The following is a 20,268-nucleotide window of genomic DNA, read 5'->3' as shown; positions in this document are numbered from 1 at the left end:
GAAAAGATTTATGAATAGGATTTCTTACCGGTCGCCAGAAGCCATGCTGTATTCCTGAAAGAAGGGAAACTCGCACACCTTCTTCATATTTTGCTATTATTTCTTTCTTAAATGCAATAGTTGTACGCACTACTCCTCTTTTTTCACCTGTAGCAACTTTGCTGCTTGCACCAACCTTCTTCTGAGGCATAATTAGGGGTTAAAACACTCCCTTCACCACTTTTGAAAAACGAAAACAGAAAAGGTGTGCGCGTTGCCGTGACAACGGTTCTTCACGAGGGGTGGGGGCAATCTACACTCGTACGCCGCTCAGCGTCGCCCCTAGTGTACCGGCGTTCGAACTCCGATTTTTTGAACGAAAAGCGAAGCAATAATTTCTCGAAATTTTTGGTCGAGAACTGATTTGTTCAAACTGAGAGGCGTTCGAAAACCGAGGTTCCACTGCATTATTTCTGTTTCCATGTATCACTTGGGTCATAGTGGCAACACATCTTATGGTGTGTCTTGGTCCATTACAGCCTGGCAGGGTCCAAACCACTTTACATGCATTTTTTGGGGGGCGGGATTGGGGTTTGCTCCCTCATATGGATCAGATAGTACAGGGTTCCAAGGTTACCAGTAGCAGGTGAAACCTCCTGATCTGACTCATACATCACCTTCATCGTCTGGTCACCGTTATTTTCAGAGCTGATCCGGATCTTGGCATTGACGTTTGTATGACAATAGTGATACTACTGGCAGTAAATGAGTTAAATGCATGAATAAAGAATGTCAGACTTAATTTTTTAAACATTCAAACTTTAAAGCTTAAGTATGATGAGCCTCCCTTAAGCCCCTTTCCTCACATGGTTAGTCTGTGCCCTGCCTTAAATGCATTTATTCAATTTTTATCATTATATATTTTGTTTTTATTTGATTTCCACAATTGTTTGTGTCCATTGATTTGGTGTTCCGGGTTGTTGGTTGGAAGTCCGATTGTAGGTATAATGTTTTTATACGGCACTTTGAGTTGTAATTGCAGATCAATTTTCATTTGAATTTAACACTTGAGTTAAAGCAGGTTGGACTCTTTGACTTCAGTCTGAAAGCTTTGTTACTGAATTGATAAACACTTCTCTCCTTTACACTTGCAGCTGCCTCAGTGTTAAAAGTCACCGTAGAAAAGACACTCCCGAATTTTCCGACCTTAAATCTTGTCAACACAGGAAACGCAATCCCCCCGCGACCACTCGCAGAGTTCAACAACCCGAAGCTGCAGCCGGTCGATGGGGCCAAAAGTTTTGCCGTCCTCTCAGGTCATCGCTCCATTTTGGGGTGTTCCTGCTGCAAGAGTTTCTTTTTTTTGAATATGCAGTATACAGAGATCCCTTGATTTTTCGCTGTGTGGCACACACTCGTTGGTTTTTCACTAAAATTGTTTATATTTTCCCATTTTTGCTATCTTTAACTGTAGGATGCTAGGACTGCCACCAAAATAACTTTTACAACAGAATTTACAAGTCAACATTTCCATGTTTTTCCCTAAATATCAGAATATGTATTAACAAAATAAAAAGCAGAGCTATGAAATGCTAGAAAAATATTCCATTTACTATATCCGTTTATAGCAACTATGAAAAAAATAATAATCAAGCAATGTTTATTTTTTGTTTTGAAGATGTCGATTGTTACAATGATTGCTGTTTTCAGTTATTTTCGAGTAATATCATTGTCGAAGATTCACTTTCAACCCAAAAATTTCACTCTTAAATGCTATGAGGACAAAAAATTCCAAATCTGAAAATTCTCTTTTTCCATTCTGAAATATTAAATGCTCGTAAATGCTTGAAATTGTTGCTATGTTTCTGAACAAGTCTGCTTCGAAATGACGCTTGGTCTTCTTCTTTGGTGGCTTCACTTTTGCATTGCATTTCTCTTTCCCCCATGATTAACAGCATCTGGCATTAGTTTGTATGGCATAATCTTATTAACCGTCATCACCCCCTGCGGGTCGCGCCCAAGAGGACAGTTGCATCATCCACCTGAACAGACCGCTCTGAAATTTGTGTTAGTGTGAGGATAAGGTATCAATTATGGGCCATCCCAAAAAATTGTGGTAGCGTTTCCCAGTTGTAAATTGTAATGGGAAAATGTGAGCTTCACTTTTTTTTCTTACCCAAAACTTATACGGGAAGAGCTTTGTCTCAAAAATATTTAGACACACATTGTTCACAACCACAAATATACTTGCGATTTACTCAAGTTGTAAAAATCATGTCCTTCGCGGGGAGAAAAAAAGAAAAAGATATTGAATAAAATAAACAACAACAGATGCTTTCCCCCACCACCGGGAAATGTTCCAGACAACGTAGATTCAAGCTGATTGGCCAATTTATATCATAGCGTCTTTCATACTGTACCGTGTCCGTACACCTGCTCTGCGTTCTTCTTCATCTTGCTGAGAAGAGTTTGTGTCCTGCCTAAATGGTGCATCTGCCGAACCCTTTGTTCTCTGTCACTCTTAAACACACACACACAGTCTGCAGGGCTTTTATCTAGGTGTGCCCAACCAAAAAAATAAAAACATCGACTAAATTAAAATAAATAATGGGTTTTAATTACTTCTCTCTCCCTTTTTCTCTGTTGGTTAGTCAGCAAACAAGCCTAAAAAACATTGATTAATTTAAAATACTGCTTACCTTTAAAATCAAACTGTTCTCTCTTTCTCTCTCATTCTCTCTACTATAGGCCACCAATAAAAAATGTGGGTAGTTCGCAGGTGGTTCTGGCCTCCATTAACCTCGAAAACCGAGAGACCTCTGTACCAGGATCACCTCACGGTCTACAGGGTAACCGGAAGTATACAAGCATAAGAATCGCAATGGAGGAAGATGAGTGTGTTAGTCGTGATCTCCGTTTTTTCATGCTAGCCGCGTCCTAGCAACTGCTGAAAGAAACACAGACAATGCGTGGTCACCTCTTATAGGTGTCTCTCTACAAACTGTTAAAGGTTCTGTAAATGAATACCTTGTTTCAAAGAAAAGATTACAAAGGACTCCAATCAACCATGTATTTTCGAAAGAATATTAATTAGTGTAGATCATTTGTTTGTTCCTCTTGAGCCAAATTAGCGTTTGTATATTTCAGAGCTTTCCTGACAGCTATTTGTTTGCTTTGTTATCTGTGAGTTGCCAACCAACTGGACACTTGAGTTCACAACCGGGATCCAATTACCATGAACCACATTTAGTGCCGGAGATATTAGCTCAAGATCTAAAATACTGGGAAGTATAAAAGTTTTTTTTTTTAGAATTTAGTTTAAGCGTAAGTATATAGTGTCTTGCAAAAGAATTGGCCCCCAAGATCTTGGTGACATACTGTCATATTTTAGGCTTCAAAATAATAGATGAATCAACAACATTTTAGACATAATCGTGAAAAAAAAACAAATTTATTTAAAATGTTTCATTGTGCTTAGGAATAAAAAAAATGAAAAGTAGGCGTATCGAAAACATTGTCTACCTTAATAATTTGGACAACCTCCTTTTGCTGCTATGTTTGCAAGAAGCCTCTCTTGGTATGTCTCTATAAGTTTTGCACATCTTGAAACAGAAATATTTTTTCATTTTTTGTTATAAAACCACTCAAGTTCCTTTAGTTTTGATGGTGATGGTACGTGCACATCATTTTTCAGTTTTTTTCCACAAATGGTCATTCTAACACCCTTTTATTGTTAGTTTTAAACCATTCCACTGTAGAATTTGATTGATGTTTAAGTCTATTGTCCTGTCAGAAGGTGAACCTGCACCCCATTCTTGGGTATTTTGCTAACAGATTTTCTGCCAGAATTGCCCTCTATTTAGTTCTATTCATCTTCCAATTCCATGCTGAATAAAAGCAACCCCAGAGCATGATGCTTCCCTCACCGTGTTTGGTGGTAGGGATGGTGTTTTCAAGGTGATGTCCAGTGTTACTCTTACGCGAAGTGCAAAATTTGTATTCAGCCCAAAAAGTAAAATTTTGGTTCCATCTGACCAGGGTACATTCTTCCACATGCTTTTTGTGTATGCAATGTGGCATTTTGCAAATGCCAAATGGGCCTTTTTATGTTATTCTTTCAGAAAGTTTTTTTTTTCTTCCCAATCTTAAATAAAGGGGAGATTTATGTAGAGCACGACTAATAGTGGTCTTATGCACAGATTGTCCCACCTGCGCTGTGTACGCCTGCATGTCCAATTTGATCATGGTCCTCTTGGTTGCATCTTATTCGTTTTGTCCTTGTTTGGGTCGAAGGTTTAGAGAAACGCCTGGGCCTTGGTAGGTTTGCAGTGGTTTTATGCTCTCTCCATATTAATATATATATGGTCGCCCGGCTTATACATATTATATATATATATATATATATATATATATATATATATATAATAGTGTGAAATCATTTTGTACCCCATTCTTGCTTTGAACTTTCCACAAATTTATCAGGGATCTTTTGGAGTCAGTTGGCTGATATTTTTGCAACACCTACCTTTCACTTGTTTTCATTGTTAATAGAATATTAAATGTTGACCTAATTTGGTTCCACTTCACGATTGTGTCTCACATGTAGTTTATTCTTAGAAAATATTTTTAGTTTTTTTAGGTTTAAATTTTGAAGCCTGAAACGTGGCAATATGACTAACGTTCTTGTTGGGTATTACTTTTGCTAGGCACTATACATACATATATCTCATCTCATCTCATTAGCCGTACCGCTTATCCTCATTAGGGTCGCGGGGGGGCTGGAGCCCATCCCAGCCATCTCCAGGCAGTGGGCCGGGGACACCCTGAACTGGTTGCCAGCCAATCGCAGGGCACACAGGGACAGATAACTCATTCGCTCATTCATACCTAGGGACAATTTGGACCAGCCAATTCACCTGAAATGCATGTTTTTGGAATGTGGGAGGAAACCGGAGTGCCCGGAGGAAACCCACGCAAGCACGGGGAGAACGTACAAACTCCGCACAGGAAGTCTGGAGCTGGATTTGAACCCACGACAGGTTCCCATGACATGAACTGTGCCGCACAAGCGCTAACCACTGCGCTGCCGTGCTGCCCCACATATATATATATATATATATGGGCGGCATGACAGTTGCTATGACTGATAGGTTCATCCCTTTTGTTTTCACCAGGAAACACAATCACTTTCGAACAGCCCACCATCTTGCAAAGTCAGTGAATCTGGTAGTGAGAATGCCACTTAAATAGGGGTTGACAGATCATCAAGGAAATTGCCACCCTGTGCTAGATGAGCAACATTAAGTTGGAGGCACCTGAAAGTGTTCTTTAATTTTGATCAGTACATTTTAGCAAAATACAGGTTTTTTGTTGAATTGGCTTGTCCATTTTGTGAAGAATTGTTGTAGTGCTATGCTATAGATACAACATTTCCTTTAACTGTTGAGCAGTAAAGAAGGCATTTTTTTAAAAAAAAATGCAATTTTTTGTAAATGTTTTATTCTTGATCTCCAGTATGTGTGTGTGTTTATACATATATCTTTGTAATATATTGTCACCCTGATGCGAAACTGTATTGGCCCACTGTTTATACTACTTTCAACTCATCCACGGGGTCTAGCCATTAGTCATCCCTGTCTTTGGAAACAACAAAGCGGTTACACGTGCACAAGCCTTGTTAGCAGCAGCAGAGCTTTGCTGTGATGACCTGCTGATGTTTGCTGTGGAAATAAGGCTTGTTGCCAGTGTCCACAGCGGGCGGCCCAGCCAGGAAGGAAGGAAAGAGGCTTAGGTTAGGTTTGATGTTGCTTTTAGGAACCCTGGCGGGAAGGTCAAAAGTCAACTGACACTCACCCCTTGCAGGTATTCCCATTTTCGAGCAAGCATTAGTGTGTGCGTCAACCGAGTAAGGTCGTGTTGTAATGCCACAACAACATGAGCCAGCATGGTCCTGAATGGCAACCTTAGATAGCTTATCAGCAGTTATATTCTGCTTAAACCTTGAACCTTTTGGCATCCCTACACTTATGTTCCATCCCTGTTTTGTCTTGTTTTCATATATTTTTAATTGCAGCAAACATGCACTTGTGAATTTCTTTTACAATACAGAAATACGTTTTTACTTCTGATAGGATAACGATATATAGGGATCAGAAGAGATGATTAAGATAAGAAATTTTTCAATTGTTATTCATAACTATGCAGTAGGGATCGACGGATTACTAGTCATTAGAGGCCGATAACCGATTTTTGAAGCAATATTCATTTACTGTAAAAGCTTAAAAATTGGAGTAAGAGATTTTTAATAATACAAAAATATTTTTTTTTTGTTATAAATTCAAATAAAACTTGAATAGCTCCCTGAAACCGAATAAATTTGTATTTCCACACAACTCACGTGACTAATCTCTCATTTATACCAAAAACTAACCGTGCGGGAAATAAAATTAGGCTTAGCAGAAAATCATTTAATAGTATGTAAAAATGTAAATATCTCCCTCCTTTTACAATAAATAAATAAAAATGTCAATACAACAGACATGAATGAAATTAACTTAAATCAAAAAGTGCATAAAAATTTCAACGGAGCTCGTAAATCAAAAAGTGTGACCATTCCTGTTTTAAAGAAAGCTTCACGAACGAATGTTCTGATAACAGTTAATCTCTCACCCTTCCACTTCAGCGTGCTTTTTATGCTCTCAAGCACAAACACACACGCTTGATTGACCTACTAATGTTTTGATAAGAGCTAATACATCAGTCTCCACCTGAATGTGCTTCACTAAACAAGTTCACTGCTCTTTTTACTGCTCTTAATCACACACATGCTTTTCCACCAAGGACTTTTTAAAATCTGAAAATGATTATGCGCTCTTAGTTCACAGGCATGTCTGGACTCACTATTCTTCCTGCTTCAGTGGCTCCGCCCCAATCACTTATCCAGTCAGAAGGCGCGGGATGGGGAGCACATGAGAAGGCAGGCAGGAGGGAGAGAGAGGCTTGGCTGCATCTGAATCTTAACAACCCAGTTTTAAATATATTAAATTGACCCGTCGAATAAATAAAAATTCTTGTTCCGATATCCATCAAATTCAATGTCAGACAGATTTTCTATATTGTCATTGGGTCACTCCTTGTATCTATGTCATATGGTCTTTTTACGATTAAGAACTGAAACTTTAAAAAATACGATATTGCCTTTAATTTCATGCTGTTTAAAGCACTGTACACCTAAGTGTGGACAGCATTGCTAATCAGAGTCTGACAAGCAGTTGTGGCAAAGGCATAAGCCAGTGCCTGGGGTGAAGCCTGCGTGGGCAAATTGCTTGCAAACAAAACACTCTACCTACTTTTCCTTCTTCGTTTTCTTTGTCCTTGCAATTGTCTATACATTTTATACTGAAGTTGTCATTTTTTGATGTGTTACAACTGTCCCTGTATCTATCAGCCATCATTAAGCTAACATTTCCTTCAGGTGGTTGCAAGCTAACATTAAAAATAAAACACTTATGATTTATCCAAGAATGTCACACTTAAAGCCTTGTGCCAGAAATTTGCCAATCTGTAGCATATTTGACATGAAACAAAAACAGTGAGAAAGAGAAAGGCTGAAATCTTAGCTGAAAGCTTGTTTTTTGACCATAAAATTTAGATAATGTCACTCACTCGTGTGAGGTCATAATATAAAGGGGGAGTAATCTATATCAGTGGCATCACTAAAACTCTCTTCCTTTTGGTCAAACTTTGACTGTTACAACTGTCCCCGTGTTACATCTGTACTACGTCTCCCCGATGTCTAATATCTAAACAATGCTTTCCATGAATACAAGGACACTTTGTTTGCAAGATAACATTTTATTGCAAGAACCCTCAACTTATGCTTGAACTTTGCAAAAATTTATCCGTGTCCGATGTTTATAGTGACTTAATCACATGATTTTGTTCACATGGGGTTCACCCAAACTTTGATTTGCTGGATAGAGGAAGTAACAAGAGGAAGTGGAGGCTCCTTGATGTGTGGACAAAGATCTGATCAAAACCATTCCTGCCATCCAGTGGGGATTTATCATACTGAAATAATTCTTCCTGATCAGCAGTACCAAAGCCTTTAGAATACATCCATCCATTATCTGCACCGCTTATCCTCAGTAGAGTCCCGGGACAGTGGGCAGGGGACACCCTAAACAGGTTGCCAGCCAATCGCACGGCACACAGACAGACTATTTACTCGCCCATTCACACCTAGGGACAATTTGGACCTGACAAGCACGTGTTTTGGAATGTAGGAGGAAACCAGAGTGCCCGGAGTAAACCCACACCGGCACGGGGAGAACATGCAAACTCCACACAGGATGGCAGGTAGCTAGATCTGATCCCATGACCTTAGAACTGTGCGGTGGACGCGCTAAACACTCACTTGCCGTGCCGCCTATTAGAATACATATTCTTTAAAAAAAATAAAAAAAATAAACATTTTATGTTTTGGCACTTTGGGACAATGCTTCTGAAAACATTTTTATACGTTATGGCACTGGATGAGTTAAGCTCTCGTGGGCCACATTAAAGTGGTTTGGTGGGCCACGTCTGGCCTGCAAGCCATGAATTGTGTCACATGGACTATAATGTACCAGTTTCTTATTCCGCCACCCCCTCGTTTTTTTTTTCTGTGCAGCTGGACCACATCCTCTACCCACCCGCATCTGCACCGCTCAGGCAATCCAGCCACCCGGAGCTGACGCCCCGTCTCAAGCGGCAACTCAGTGACGACGGCAAGCACATAAGAAGGCGAAGTTTGGGCGGCGGTCTGACAGGTACAGTAAACATGGATTCGCTGCAGTCCCATTGTTGACTTTCACTTGTAATAACTCCTATATGCACACAAACGCACTGCCAAGCTTGGTAACTCCTTCATTCTAAGGGAAATACTGCTTACTGTGATTAAACTACCGCAGGTTTCCTTCCTTGTTTTTCTTTTCCCTAGTCATTTTATTCATGCTAGTTTCTTGCAAAAAAGAATTGAATGATATATGCATACCTGTCAACTTATACGTTTCCCCCGTACTTTCTTTTTTAATTGTTTTAAACTGTGTATGCCGGATAACAATTTTTGGACCGTAAAAATATATACAGTGCTGTGAGAACATATTTTCCTCCTTCCTGATTTCTGTGTTTTTATTATATGTATCACTCACAAAGGTTTCTGATCATCAAACACATTTCAATATCACACAGAGGCAACCCAAGGAAATACAAACTTCAGAGACGAGGACAACTAAGTGTTGTTGAATGATCGTAATCCCCATGCCGGTTTCTGTCAATCTACAGTGAGCTTTTACCCAAGTTGTGTGTACTAAGCAACTTTAATGTCAGAATATCAGAAAAACAAACGACACAGCAAAATGTAAAGTAAATATAATAACTTCTCAATGCAACAGCAAACGCAGTATAAAAAATACAAGAATAAACTATTACCGGTAGCTATTTTACAGATAACACATTTAAAGAGAAATAAAGGATCCCCGGAAAACAATTGCCCACAAATATGGTGTTGTTACATTCTCGAAAGTCGAGTGGACCCAACTGTGTAAAATATTTACTCCAAAACGTGCGATAATGCCCGACAGATAAATAAAATATCCGCCTAAAAGCATTCCTGCATCGTTTGACGATCCTTGTTAAAATCCGTCTATTTGGCTTCATTACTCCCCTTTAAAAAAACAGACTCATCAGATTATTTGTAATACTTCTGCTAGAATATGACCTTTTGACTAACACCACTTTTGGCCAATTACAAACTTTTTCTTACAGTCCTTAGCTTGTGACAACCTATGATGGTCTGTTTTGAAAAAATAAAACAATAAAGTAATGACCAATTTGGCTTCAAAAATCTTTTGCCAATTATGAACCAATACAAATGTGGCTAGCCATTGAAACTGGTAACTGTAAATATGTACATATTTACAGTTACAGTGTGTATTCAGATCATAGCCGAAGGTAAACGTGCGCAAAGCCAATCATGATTCATTTTCATGAATCATTATTACATGCAAGTGTGCACAATCATGGATTCACTTCTAGAAAGAGAAGTCACACATTTACAACTCTTTCACAATGTCTACAAATCGACAAAAGTAAAATACACAAATGCAATGTTTTAAGGGCTGTGAACTGGTTGTCTCCAAATGGCCACTTTTGGAAACGCCAAAGACCTACCATTTGACAAATGTGCACAACGCTTAGTTTTTTAGATTGTAATCAAATTTGACAATGTACTAGGTAAGGCTTCAAGCTATTGTCTCACATGTTTTCCAGCTAAGATTCCCATGCTGCACTCATTTGCATTTGAAAACCAAAATTCAGGCGACGATACACACCTATTTCTGTCTGTTCCAACTCAGATTACCCGATGTTTGGAGCACCTGCAGGGATTATTTCAGTTTGGGACAAAAATTTAGAGTGTTCCCTTTCAAAAGAGATCAAAACTGTCTGTATTCTTCAAACGGTTCAAGTCCAGCATTCAATTTACTTTAGGTACATCTTGGATTGGGATTCTAGACGTATTTTACAATCATTGCACAGAATCGAAGTCGTATTAAAGTAGCCCTTTTTTCGATCACATTCTTTCGTATTGTTAATGTTAAAGCTGCAAAAATAGAAACTATTCAGCTTTGGCAAATAGCCTGAGGCCCAAGTGTGGACGCCCGTGTTTTACTGCCTTTTTGACCCAGATCATGATTTAAAGTTGTAGTCTTGAACATTTGAGATGGAAAGACCACATTGACAACGACATTACTCATCCTCTTTCTTTGTTTATTGAGGAATTATTTTACAACTCCAGTGTGAGTCGTTGACTTACTGCACCTTATTTATATATTTAATGTATCAGCCTCTCGTGTATTATATGTTCATCCTGTTTAACGCACTATACACCTCTTCTATAAGTATTTTCTATCAGTAACAACTAATTAACCGAATTTTCATCACATTTAACGTGTGTTTGAGATGTATTTACAGATCCATAGAAAAAGACGAAGCTATTTTAGATACAGCAGTGTCCTCATGTGGACTGGAACGTAATTGCACTTTGCACTTCATAGTTTTGTTTTGTTATTTTAACTATAATTGAGCATTAGTGACATGAAATCTTGTTAGATTGTTGCTTTTCTCCTGTGGAGTACTCCCACACTAATTACGCAACATAGGGGTGGCCCTGATCTTCTAATAGGATCTCCCTTTCCCTTCAAAGCCCCTTTGGCAGCGCGGCAGGCCTTGCTCTTGTTGTCCGGTTCAGGGACCTCGATTTCCAAAGCATGATTAACCCAACACTACTTAAACATAACCACCGCTATTAGCATTAGGAAATGAAGCAGTGTGGTATACAGTAACCCTACTTTCTTTCTCTGGTATTGATGGCGTCTTTTCTCGAAAATAAAGCAATATTACAATTACTGTTAAAAAGAACTCTGTAAATTAGGTGTCTATTTTCCAAGGGACGGTGAGGTTATTTGGAGCCTTCTAGTGATAATAAAAAAAACTATTGATTTAGATTTGAAGAAAAATGTGCATCTATCGTATAATATGCATTTTAACCCTTGGGGGAGGTATTCTTACGTATTTTGTCTTTTTGATGGAGTTATCATCAAAGAAAAAGCATCAGAAAGAAACACTCTACAGAGATCATAGAAAAAAAACCTTGTACGCCTAGCTAAGGTCCCCTCCTGAACATTTTAAGTGGTATATAAAAAAAAGGTAATCGTAAATAACAAAGTTGTAACAACGCAAAGGTCAAAATACCTTGAGTGTAGATAGTTATTTCCAACCCTTAGGGTTAAATAGTTTTAAGGTGAAAAATTGTATTTATTTTACATCACATGAGCCATCATACCGAGAGGGAGCTGTCATAATTCAGTACCTGGAGAAAAACAAACTCACAAAAGGCTGTGGAAAAAAAGATAAAGTAAACTGTGTGGTTTGATCTCTTGGAGAATCCGCAGTTTGCATTCTCCCTTGTGCTTTTCAGTACTCAAGTTTGGTGAAGTCGGAAACTTTTTTTTTTTTTTTATCTATAAAACTCGCTCAAATGTCTCATTTTAAATCAGGCCTGAAAATCTCTCACCTTGAGGAGAAATTCACCATTTTGAAGTCAAAAAGGGTGACCTGTGTGAATTGTATAGATCCGCAGAGAAAAATGTTTGGAGGTTGGGAGGGATGTATTGATGAGATTTCCCAGATTGAATCAGGCATTTGAGGTGGCGCATTTAAATTAAAATCTGTATACTGTATTTATTCGTGTGTGACGCACATTAGATCCTATCTCATCTTCACTCTATTTTTAAACACGGTATCATAGACTAATGTTAGAGAGTGGAAGGGACAGAAAGTCATCCTAAAACATATAAATAAACGCAAAAAAGCATGACACGAGGGATACGATTCTTTGGTGTATCTGATGATGAATCCGATTTTGAAGGAAATGAAATAAATACAATGTCAATTTTATGTTGGTATTGTGTTTATAGTTCTCAATAAATGATTTGAATCATGGCTGCATATATTCAACAATGTTTGTCTCTTTCAATGCTTAGTATGAGATGTGCAAAAGTCAAACAACATTTCCTACTGATTTTTTTAAATCAAAAATTAAGGACACGTGTTATATTTAAATAAATTTGGTATTTCCCCCAAACCCTTCTCACCTTTTTAAGCCCTAACCCATCTTCATGGCTGTAAAATGTTTATTCTGCTACATTGAAAGTCTCGGTGCCTTTGCTGCAGCTTCCCTACCAAAGAAGAATGGGAAAATCTGGGATTTTTCATTCTGTTAAGAAAATAAATGGTCAAATGTTTAATTTTGAAAGATATTCTCAAAAGATTTAATGTCTTATATACCTTTACTTTTTTCACATTTAGGTGTCAAAATATGGCACTTATTTATTCTGGGAAAGAAGAGTTCTGACTGCTAGAAATTGATTTTTTTTTTTTCACATACGTGGGGCAGCACGGCAACGGCAGCGCATTGGTTAGCGCGTGAGCGTCACAGTTCTGAGGTGTTGAGATTCAACCTTCCTGTGTGGAGTTTGCATGTTCTCCCCGTGCTTGCGTGGGTTTCCTCCTTGCACTCCGGTTTCCTCCCACATTCCAAAAACATGCATGTCAGGTTAATTGGCCGGTCCAAATTGTCCCTAGGTATGAATGACCAAGTGAGTTGTATGTCTCTGGGTGCCCTGCGACTGACTGGCTACCAGTTCAGGGTGTCCCCTGCCCACTGCCCAAAGATAGCTGGGATGGGCTCCAGCACCCCCGCGACCCTACTGAGGATAAGCGGTGCAGATAATGGATGGATGGATGGATAAACATACATATGCTATTTACGATTTCAAAAATATTATCTGGCTTATGTGTGCCTTTTGATCTCGCCGTCACAGGAAAATACCTTCTCCTCCCGACCCACGCCCAACAAACAGCATTTTTGTCGCAGTCCTATTCTGAAGCCTCCTCCAACTTGGTCCGCATCCGCGCACTCAACCTTGGCAAGTCGGAACCGTCCCTGACCTCCAGCCTGGTGAGTCCACTGAGGAAGTTGTGTGTTTATGCTGGGGTATCTTGTTTATGTTCGCACATGAGACATTTTTTTAACTTTGTGGATGGTCCAAGAAAGAATTACTGTACTTTCCGGACTACAAATCACCCCGGATTATAAATCGCACCAGCCAAAAAATGCGTAAGTAAAAGGGACAAAACATACAAGTTACACCTGGAGTATAAATTGCATTTTAGGGGGAAATTCATTTGATAAAATCCAACACCCAAAAAATTCATGGTATCTTGAAAGGCAATTTGAAATTAAAAAAAAAACCCGAAAACAACAGGCTGAATAAGTGGACGTTATATGAGTGTTACAAGATTTCCATGCTTGGTAATGTCAGTTACGACATTCCACACTAAGAGTTATTCAGATAACTCTAGCATGGAGAACATGTCAAGTCATGTTTATTTGTAATGTCCTTAATCACAAGGAGTCTCAAGGGCTGCACAGACCACAGATTATTGCAAACCACAGACTATTATTACACCATCCCCTGATCTAAAACCTACATGAGGGCAAGGGAAAACTCAAAAACCTCAACATGAGGGAAATTAAGAAACCTTGAGAAGGGACCGCACATGAGGTAATCCCCCTTCCAGGATGACCAGGCTGCAATGGATGTTGCAATAACAATTAATACACAGATATCCAATGAAATCTTCATCCTCTGTCACTTTAAACAACTCCCTGAACTCCGGAGGTAGACAATGTGCCGCTTCCTCCTCCACGTCGCTTACGTCAGACTCGTCGTCACCTCTGCTTCTTGCTAACTCCAAACTTTCATTCGGTTTGCTTGATTACGGTTTTTTGCTACCTAGTTGCAGCTTGTACACTGCAGAAGATGATTTTTTGGTTCCGTGCCATTTTTATTCAGCTTTTCTCACTTGTTTTTATAAATTACAGGCAATATTGAAATGATCAACACAGTGCCCTCTTGTGGTTTACTGTGAAAATAACATGTTAAATCATATATTAATGTTGATAATTTCACACACATGAGTATAAGTCGCAGTCGCGATTTTATAGACCTTAAAACACGGTTATGACATGTTTCATAGTAGAACATATACGCTGGTCAAAAAGACAAATGAGTGCTTCAAAAAGGCAGTTTCTGGAAAAGGTTTTGCAAAAACCACAACTCGTCAAATTATTTTATCATCTGGGAAAAAAACAACTGCACATTTGCCGCAAGCAACAGGGTTCCATTTATGTTGGATAAACACAAAGGCGCTGTCGAGGTGACATTCAATTCTCCTCCGATCGATGCGGTGATGGTACTCGCCCGGGAAGATTGGATCAAAAGCAGCGGCTAATCCGATGAGTCGGGTTCCGAGGAAAGGTTAATGTGTGGCCGGTGCATGTTTACTTTTTCTGGAAGCAGGAAAGGTGAGCCATCTCGTGATGTCTTGCTCTGCTTCTTTCCCGAATGACATCATGTCCATGGTAGTTTTTCAGTGGAAGGAATTACAATAGAAAAGTTGGCAAAGAAAACGATTACGGTACTTGGAACTTCGATACGAATGCATTGTTTACCACATTATGAGGCACATTTCTGCCCTGCGACTGGCTGGCAACCGGTTCAAGGTGTCCCCTGCCCACTGCCCGAAGATAGCTGGGATGGGCTCCGGCACCCCCACGACCCTAGGATAAGCGGTGCAGATAATGGATGGATGGATGGAGGCTCATTTCTTCCGTAAGATCCGATCTGCACTTCTACGTTATTTGAAAGTTCCAGTGTAAATTGGATTACATTAATCAGTTAGAAACTTGTGCTTTATTGCTCACTCAAAATAGGTACTTCGAAATATTTTTTTTGTTCAAACTAAACAGGACTTAGAATTAAATTATAAATGTCCCAAAAAATATTACACTGGGGTCTTTTTAGGTCACAATCAAACGTTTTCTGAACACAATTTCCCCATATATAATCACTTTTGATCATGTTCGACACCTAATTGGCCTGAACTTTGTAAAAGACTTTGCTTTTCCACTGAAAAATCGTTCACAATGACATTTTTTACCCATAGGTCACCAACGTGGTGCCCAGGGGCAGCTGGTAGCCCCCTAAGAACCCCTGAGTAGCCCATGGTTATATCAGTATCAGAAATTATTTTCCCCCAATTTTATTAACACTCCACTTATTGAAACATGAATATTTTGTTTGTTTGTTTGTACATGATTCAATTGTTTGTTTGTTTGTACATGATTCAAATTGAATCTTTTCTTCCGGCGCCGTCACGAATGGCAGCCACTCCAGCGGCTCCCGTGTTATTTTCGATTGTTCTCGATTGTTCTCAGCTCAGGGATGCTGCTGGAAATGTGAATTTCCCTTCGGGGATGAACAAAGTATCTATCTATCTATGAACCAGTTCTGAAAATAGCTGAATAGCAGTGAATTGAATTGTCTTTATCTTCTTTGATATTTACCTTGTGAAACATTGTATGCACCGGGATCAAACATGACACTCCAGGTTAAAGATGTAATACAGACTTTAAAGAGAAAAAAACACTATTCAGGATAAAAGGCAAGAAAAGAGAGTAATACATTACAGTTCTTGAACCTGGTAAAACATAATAATAACATAGTATGAGCACATAAATGAAATTATAGTGTTATTTGAGAAATGCTCATCAAACTGATAGCCCACGTAAACGTCGAGAAAGACTGCAGGTGTTCTTTTGTGCACCAGGGAGCGCTGTTTAACAGCTACCTATTTTTGGAAGGGCCAGCCTTCTCACAGACGAAACTTTATTGAGTAATGTGGATATAATGACAGGATACTTTACTTTAGTTTAGTTGCCATCTCAGAATAAAATAAACTGGTAGATTTTGAGTTAATTATCTGCCACCAAACACGATTTATGATAAATACAGTGTTTCATTGAGTAAGAGGTGTTGTAAAATGGTAACACCTGTCTCAATTAGATTCAGGAAAAATCCCAGGGGTCGGGTTAAAGGTTCATTAATCCACCGTGTATAATGCACGGCTGCACAACGTCAATGTTATCAGTCAAGGACATCTCCTAACTGCATTATGAGTGGAGAAGGCACAACAACATGGAGGCGTACGGATTATGACGGTCTTATCTCCATATCGCACCACAAGTGGAGTATTGATTTGCTGCTGTCGAGCGGGATGCGGCACCCTCGGGGCACCACGACGCCACAAAGGCAAGGTGTGCTGCCGAAACTGGTGCAGGCAAGAAGGGAACAAGATAAGACCACAATAACCTTTATTGCTTGTTGTTGCTTTTCTTTTTTCCACAGCCATCTTTCATGACTGCAGATGCAGTGAACCCCTGTTTATGGAGAAAGTAGGGGGTGGTTGAAAATCACCTACATAGATCAAGGAGTGTGCAGTGCCAGACTTTGAGCGTCGGAGTCTTGCAGGTTTTAGATGTTTTTCTTCCTCTTCAAACACACCTGACTCTAAAGATCTGGACCGTTATCGGGCTTCCACAGAGGCTGCCGATGATCTGATATTATAAATCAGGTATGATGGGGAAGAGAAACATCAAAGATCTGTAGGAGGCCATCCCTCAAGGAGGAGGAATGCCTGCCACCCCTGATATAGAAAAAACAAGTGTAAACTAAATGAAATGTCTTCTATGTGCTGATTAATAGTGCCTAATCTCACACTTTTACCTGCGGGTGATTAGATAACACACCAGTAACTTTTAAGAAAGACGACCAATCGCTAAAACCACAAATCTGCACTAGCTTAAAGGTACCACTGCTGGCTTCCTGATTGGTTCCCCGTCCTTTTTAAGCTCAGTCCTTTCACTCGCCTGTGGTCAGTCCGTCAGCGAACCTCTATTTCTACAAGGCAAGCATTTTGACTCTGACTCCCGTCAGTCCTGCTTTTTTTCACCCGTTTTCCACCTGTCCGTTCCTGACCACGTTTTGATCTTCCATCCCAGCTTACGACTCCTTTTTTGATCCCGACCACGTTTTGTTTTCCTGTCATGGCAATTGACCTGTTTTTCCGTCTACGGCACTTCGATCTCCCACTCCGTCAGATCCACGTTCGGAACATGCTCCGATTCTGTGAGCGCCTTGCTTCCCGCGTCCAGCGAGCACCGGATCGCGGGCGCTGCCTTTCCTCTATATCTCTGTAAACTTGTGGTTAATGTTGCGCATCTGGGTCCCAATTCCGTTCTGGTCGTGACAATCGGAGTAACACCGGCACCCTTGCAGGCCAGCCATCATACTGGTTTACATGAGGGGTTAGGAACCTTTTTGACCCAAATAGCCATAAAATCAAAAACATAAAGAAATAATTGAGAGCGGTACACATTATATTTTAAGACAAAATTCAACAAAACTGCCAAACTTGCTCTCCAGTCAAAAGCTAATTCTTCAGTACATTTGATTTCAATTTGTGTCATTTGATAATTAGATCAAACCACGAAATAATAATAGTCCCAGAGCCTGTGTCCCATATCAGTATAACTATACTAATTAAAAATTGTCTCCCTTCATTAGTTACTTAAGAGCATTGAGGCTCATTTTGCCCGGCCTTTTTGTCCTCCATAATGGTTTCAAAACAAGGTGCAAGAAAAGTTTTTTGTAAAAATGTCACTAAATACTGCAAAAAAAAAGAATATATGATCGTCATTTCCTTTTGGCGCAGACGGCACTGGGCGAGAAAGGAGTGCCTTGCGCTGTGTGCAGAGAACTGCCCACCTCTACCTCTCTCTCAATCCAATTGCTCTGAGTGGTTTGCTGGCATTTTCCCAGTATTAACAGTTTGATTTTAGGGTTTTCCTCATAAAGTATCTCAAAAGAGAACCTAATTGTCTTGCATTTAAAGGGTTTCTTAGTGACCTTCTGCCAAAACCAGGTGTATTAGCTTGACACTCTAATTGTTAATTGTAGTGGAAAATGTGCCCTATATATACTGGACTGAACCATTTGCCCATTAGGTGTTGCCTCAGCTTCGCATTTACTAAAAACGGGCTGTAACTACCTGACTTCAGAACTCCTCCAAGAATTATGCAATTTTCTTTCCAAACCATATGCACTCAAAAAAAAGAGCCATATGTTACTCGCGAGCCATTTGTTCCTGACCACTGGTTTACGTGTTAATTAGTCTAAGAGGTCCGATTGTTTTAAGGCAGGTTTGGAAGCATTTTGCGTAGAACGCCTTGGTGTTGTGTCAGAGATGGATGCAGTAATGGTACACCAAACGGCGACCAGTCAAAATGGGGCTAATTGGGGGAAAAAATACACACGTACAGCTAACGGGGGCTAATTAAGCTGGGAATGAACCAATAGCTGGCTCCTAAAGAGGGCTAATTGGGACCGATTACCCCACGCTTTTGATCATCGACGCACGCAAATGGTCACAAGTCCCCCTGTGACACAGTAAGCAAAGTTCCAATTCCTTCAAGCAGAAATAAGCAGTAATCAATTGCTCTTTACAACAAACGCTGTCTGTCTGGAAGCTACCTTATATGTTGCTTCAACGGAAGCAGCCATTGTTAAGAGTCTTTGTATCCAGTGACGTGACAGCTCTCGAGGATAAATCTGGCAACTTCGAGACTACATTTCTCGAGGCCCCCCGGTGCACGGAATATTTCGCCACATATCTGCATGATTGTGGAGAAGACCACTACATGTTCTGTGCTTAATTGAAAAAAAAAAATGTCTTTGAGAATCCCTTTAATGGTGTGAATTTAAAAAGGGTTCTTTAAATCATTGAAAATGCTTGATGTTTAATGTTTTGTTTTCAAGAATTGAAAATTGCTGTATTTTAGGGTATCATGCTCGCAGATGCTTGGAATTGCCATGTTACACAAGTCTGCTTAAAAATGACACCGACACTGCTTTCTGGAGGGTTTGCTTTGCTATTGTATTTCTTCTTCCCTCGTGATTAACGGCGACTCGTATATGTTTATACGGCATTGTTCTATGAAAGCTCATCGCCCCCTACGGGAGAGGACAGGTGCATGCTACACCTAAACAGGGTAAATGTGTATTAGTGCAAGGATTTCGTATTCGTTATGGACATTTATAATGAGTTAGGCAAAATAATCAAGGTCGCGTTTCTCAGGGGTGAATTGCCATGGGAAGAACTTCCTGCACCTGAAAATGTAAGCCACATATTTCCGTCATTTTTACCTATCACCTATATAAGGAGAGATTTGTGTAAAAAAAAAATAAATATATATATATATTCTCTATTTAATTTGAAAATCATATGTCTTGGTAAATGCACACCTAAGATTAAAAATCACAGATGTAAATCGCAGATCTATTTGTGGCTCTGCAAAATACATGATTCCCATTGGATTTTTCCTTTTCATGGAACTGAAGAAATTAGAACATTGGCTTTAAAAGTCCTTAAAAAATGCCTTGAATTTGGCAAGGAAAAAGGTGCACAAATCCTGTAAAGATTTTAGTGTATTTGGAACCTTTCAAACCATCAAACTTATTGTTTTTTCTGGGGGTCCATTATTCCTCCAAATAGAAAAGACTTGACTGGCTGTGTGGGTGCAAAAAAAAATCAACCTGTAATTGGAAGTTTCCATCACTGACAAAAAAAGAATTGGCCTCTTTTGTGATTTTCTTTTTCCACACTTTGTAATCGTCTGTCCTGGGATTGTGGCTGTAACTGGAAAGAATTCTTCCTTTTGTCATAAGTTCTGCATGAAAAGCTGCTTCTGTCAAGTTTTGACGGTGGATGAATGAAGGGACTTAA

At 39.5% G+C, this 20,268-nt stretch overlaps 1 protein-coding gene across 3 annotated transcripts in view; it reads left to right on the top strand.

Moving 5' to 3' along the window:
* Positions 1-20,268, top strand: part of mast4 (microtubule associated serine/threonine kinase family member 4) — a 112,726-nt gene that overhangs the window by 13,001 nt on the left and 79,457 nt on the right. For all 3 annotated transcript variants that reach the window (XM_088355311.1, XM_088355310.1, XM_088355312.1), the window contains exons 2-3: positions 8,651-8,789; positions 13,404-13,540. In XM_088355311.1, coding sequence (XP_088211437.1) covers positions 8,651-8,789; positions 13,404-13,540 — 276 coding nt within the window. The remainder of the gene's footprint in view (positions 1-8,650; positions 8,790-13,403; positions 13,541-20,268) is intronic.

The sequence above is a fragment of the Urocampus carinirostris genome, chromosome 16 (assembly GCF_059441175.1).
Source record: "Urocampus carinirostris isolate Australia breed hairy pipefish chromosome 16, RoL_Ucar_1.0, whole genome shotgun sequence".
Classification (NCBI taxonomy): Eukaryota; Metazoa; Chordata; class Actinopteri; order Syngnathiformes; family Syngnathidae; genus Urocampus; species Urocampus carinirostris.
This window is presented reverse-complemented; position numbering and strand designations above follow the sequence as displayed.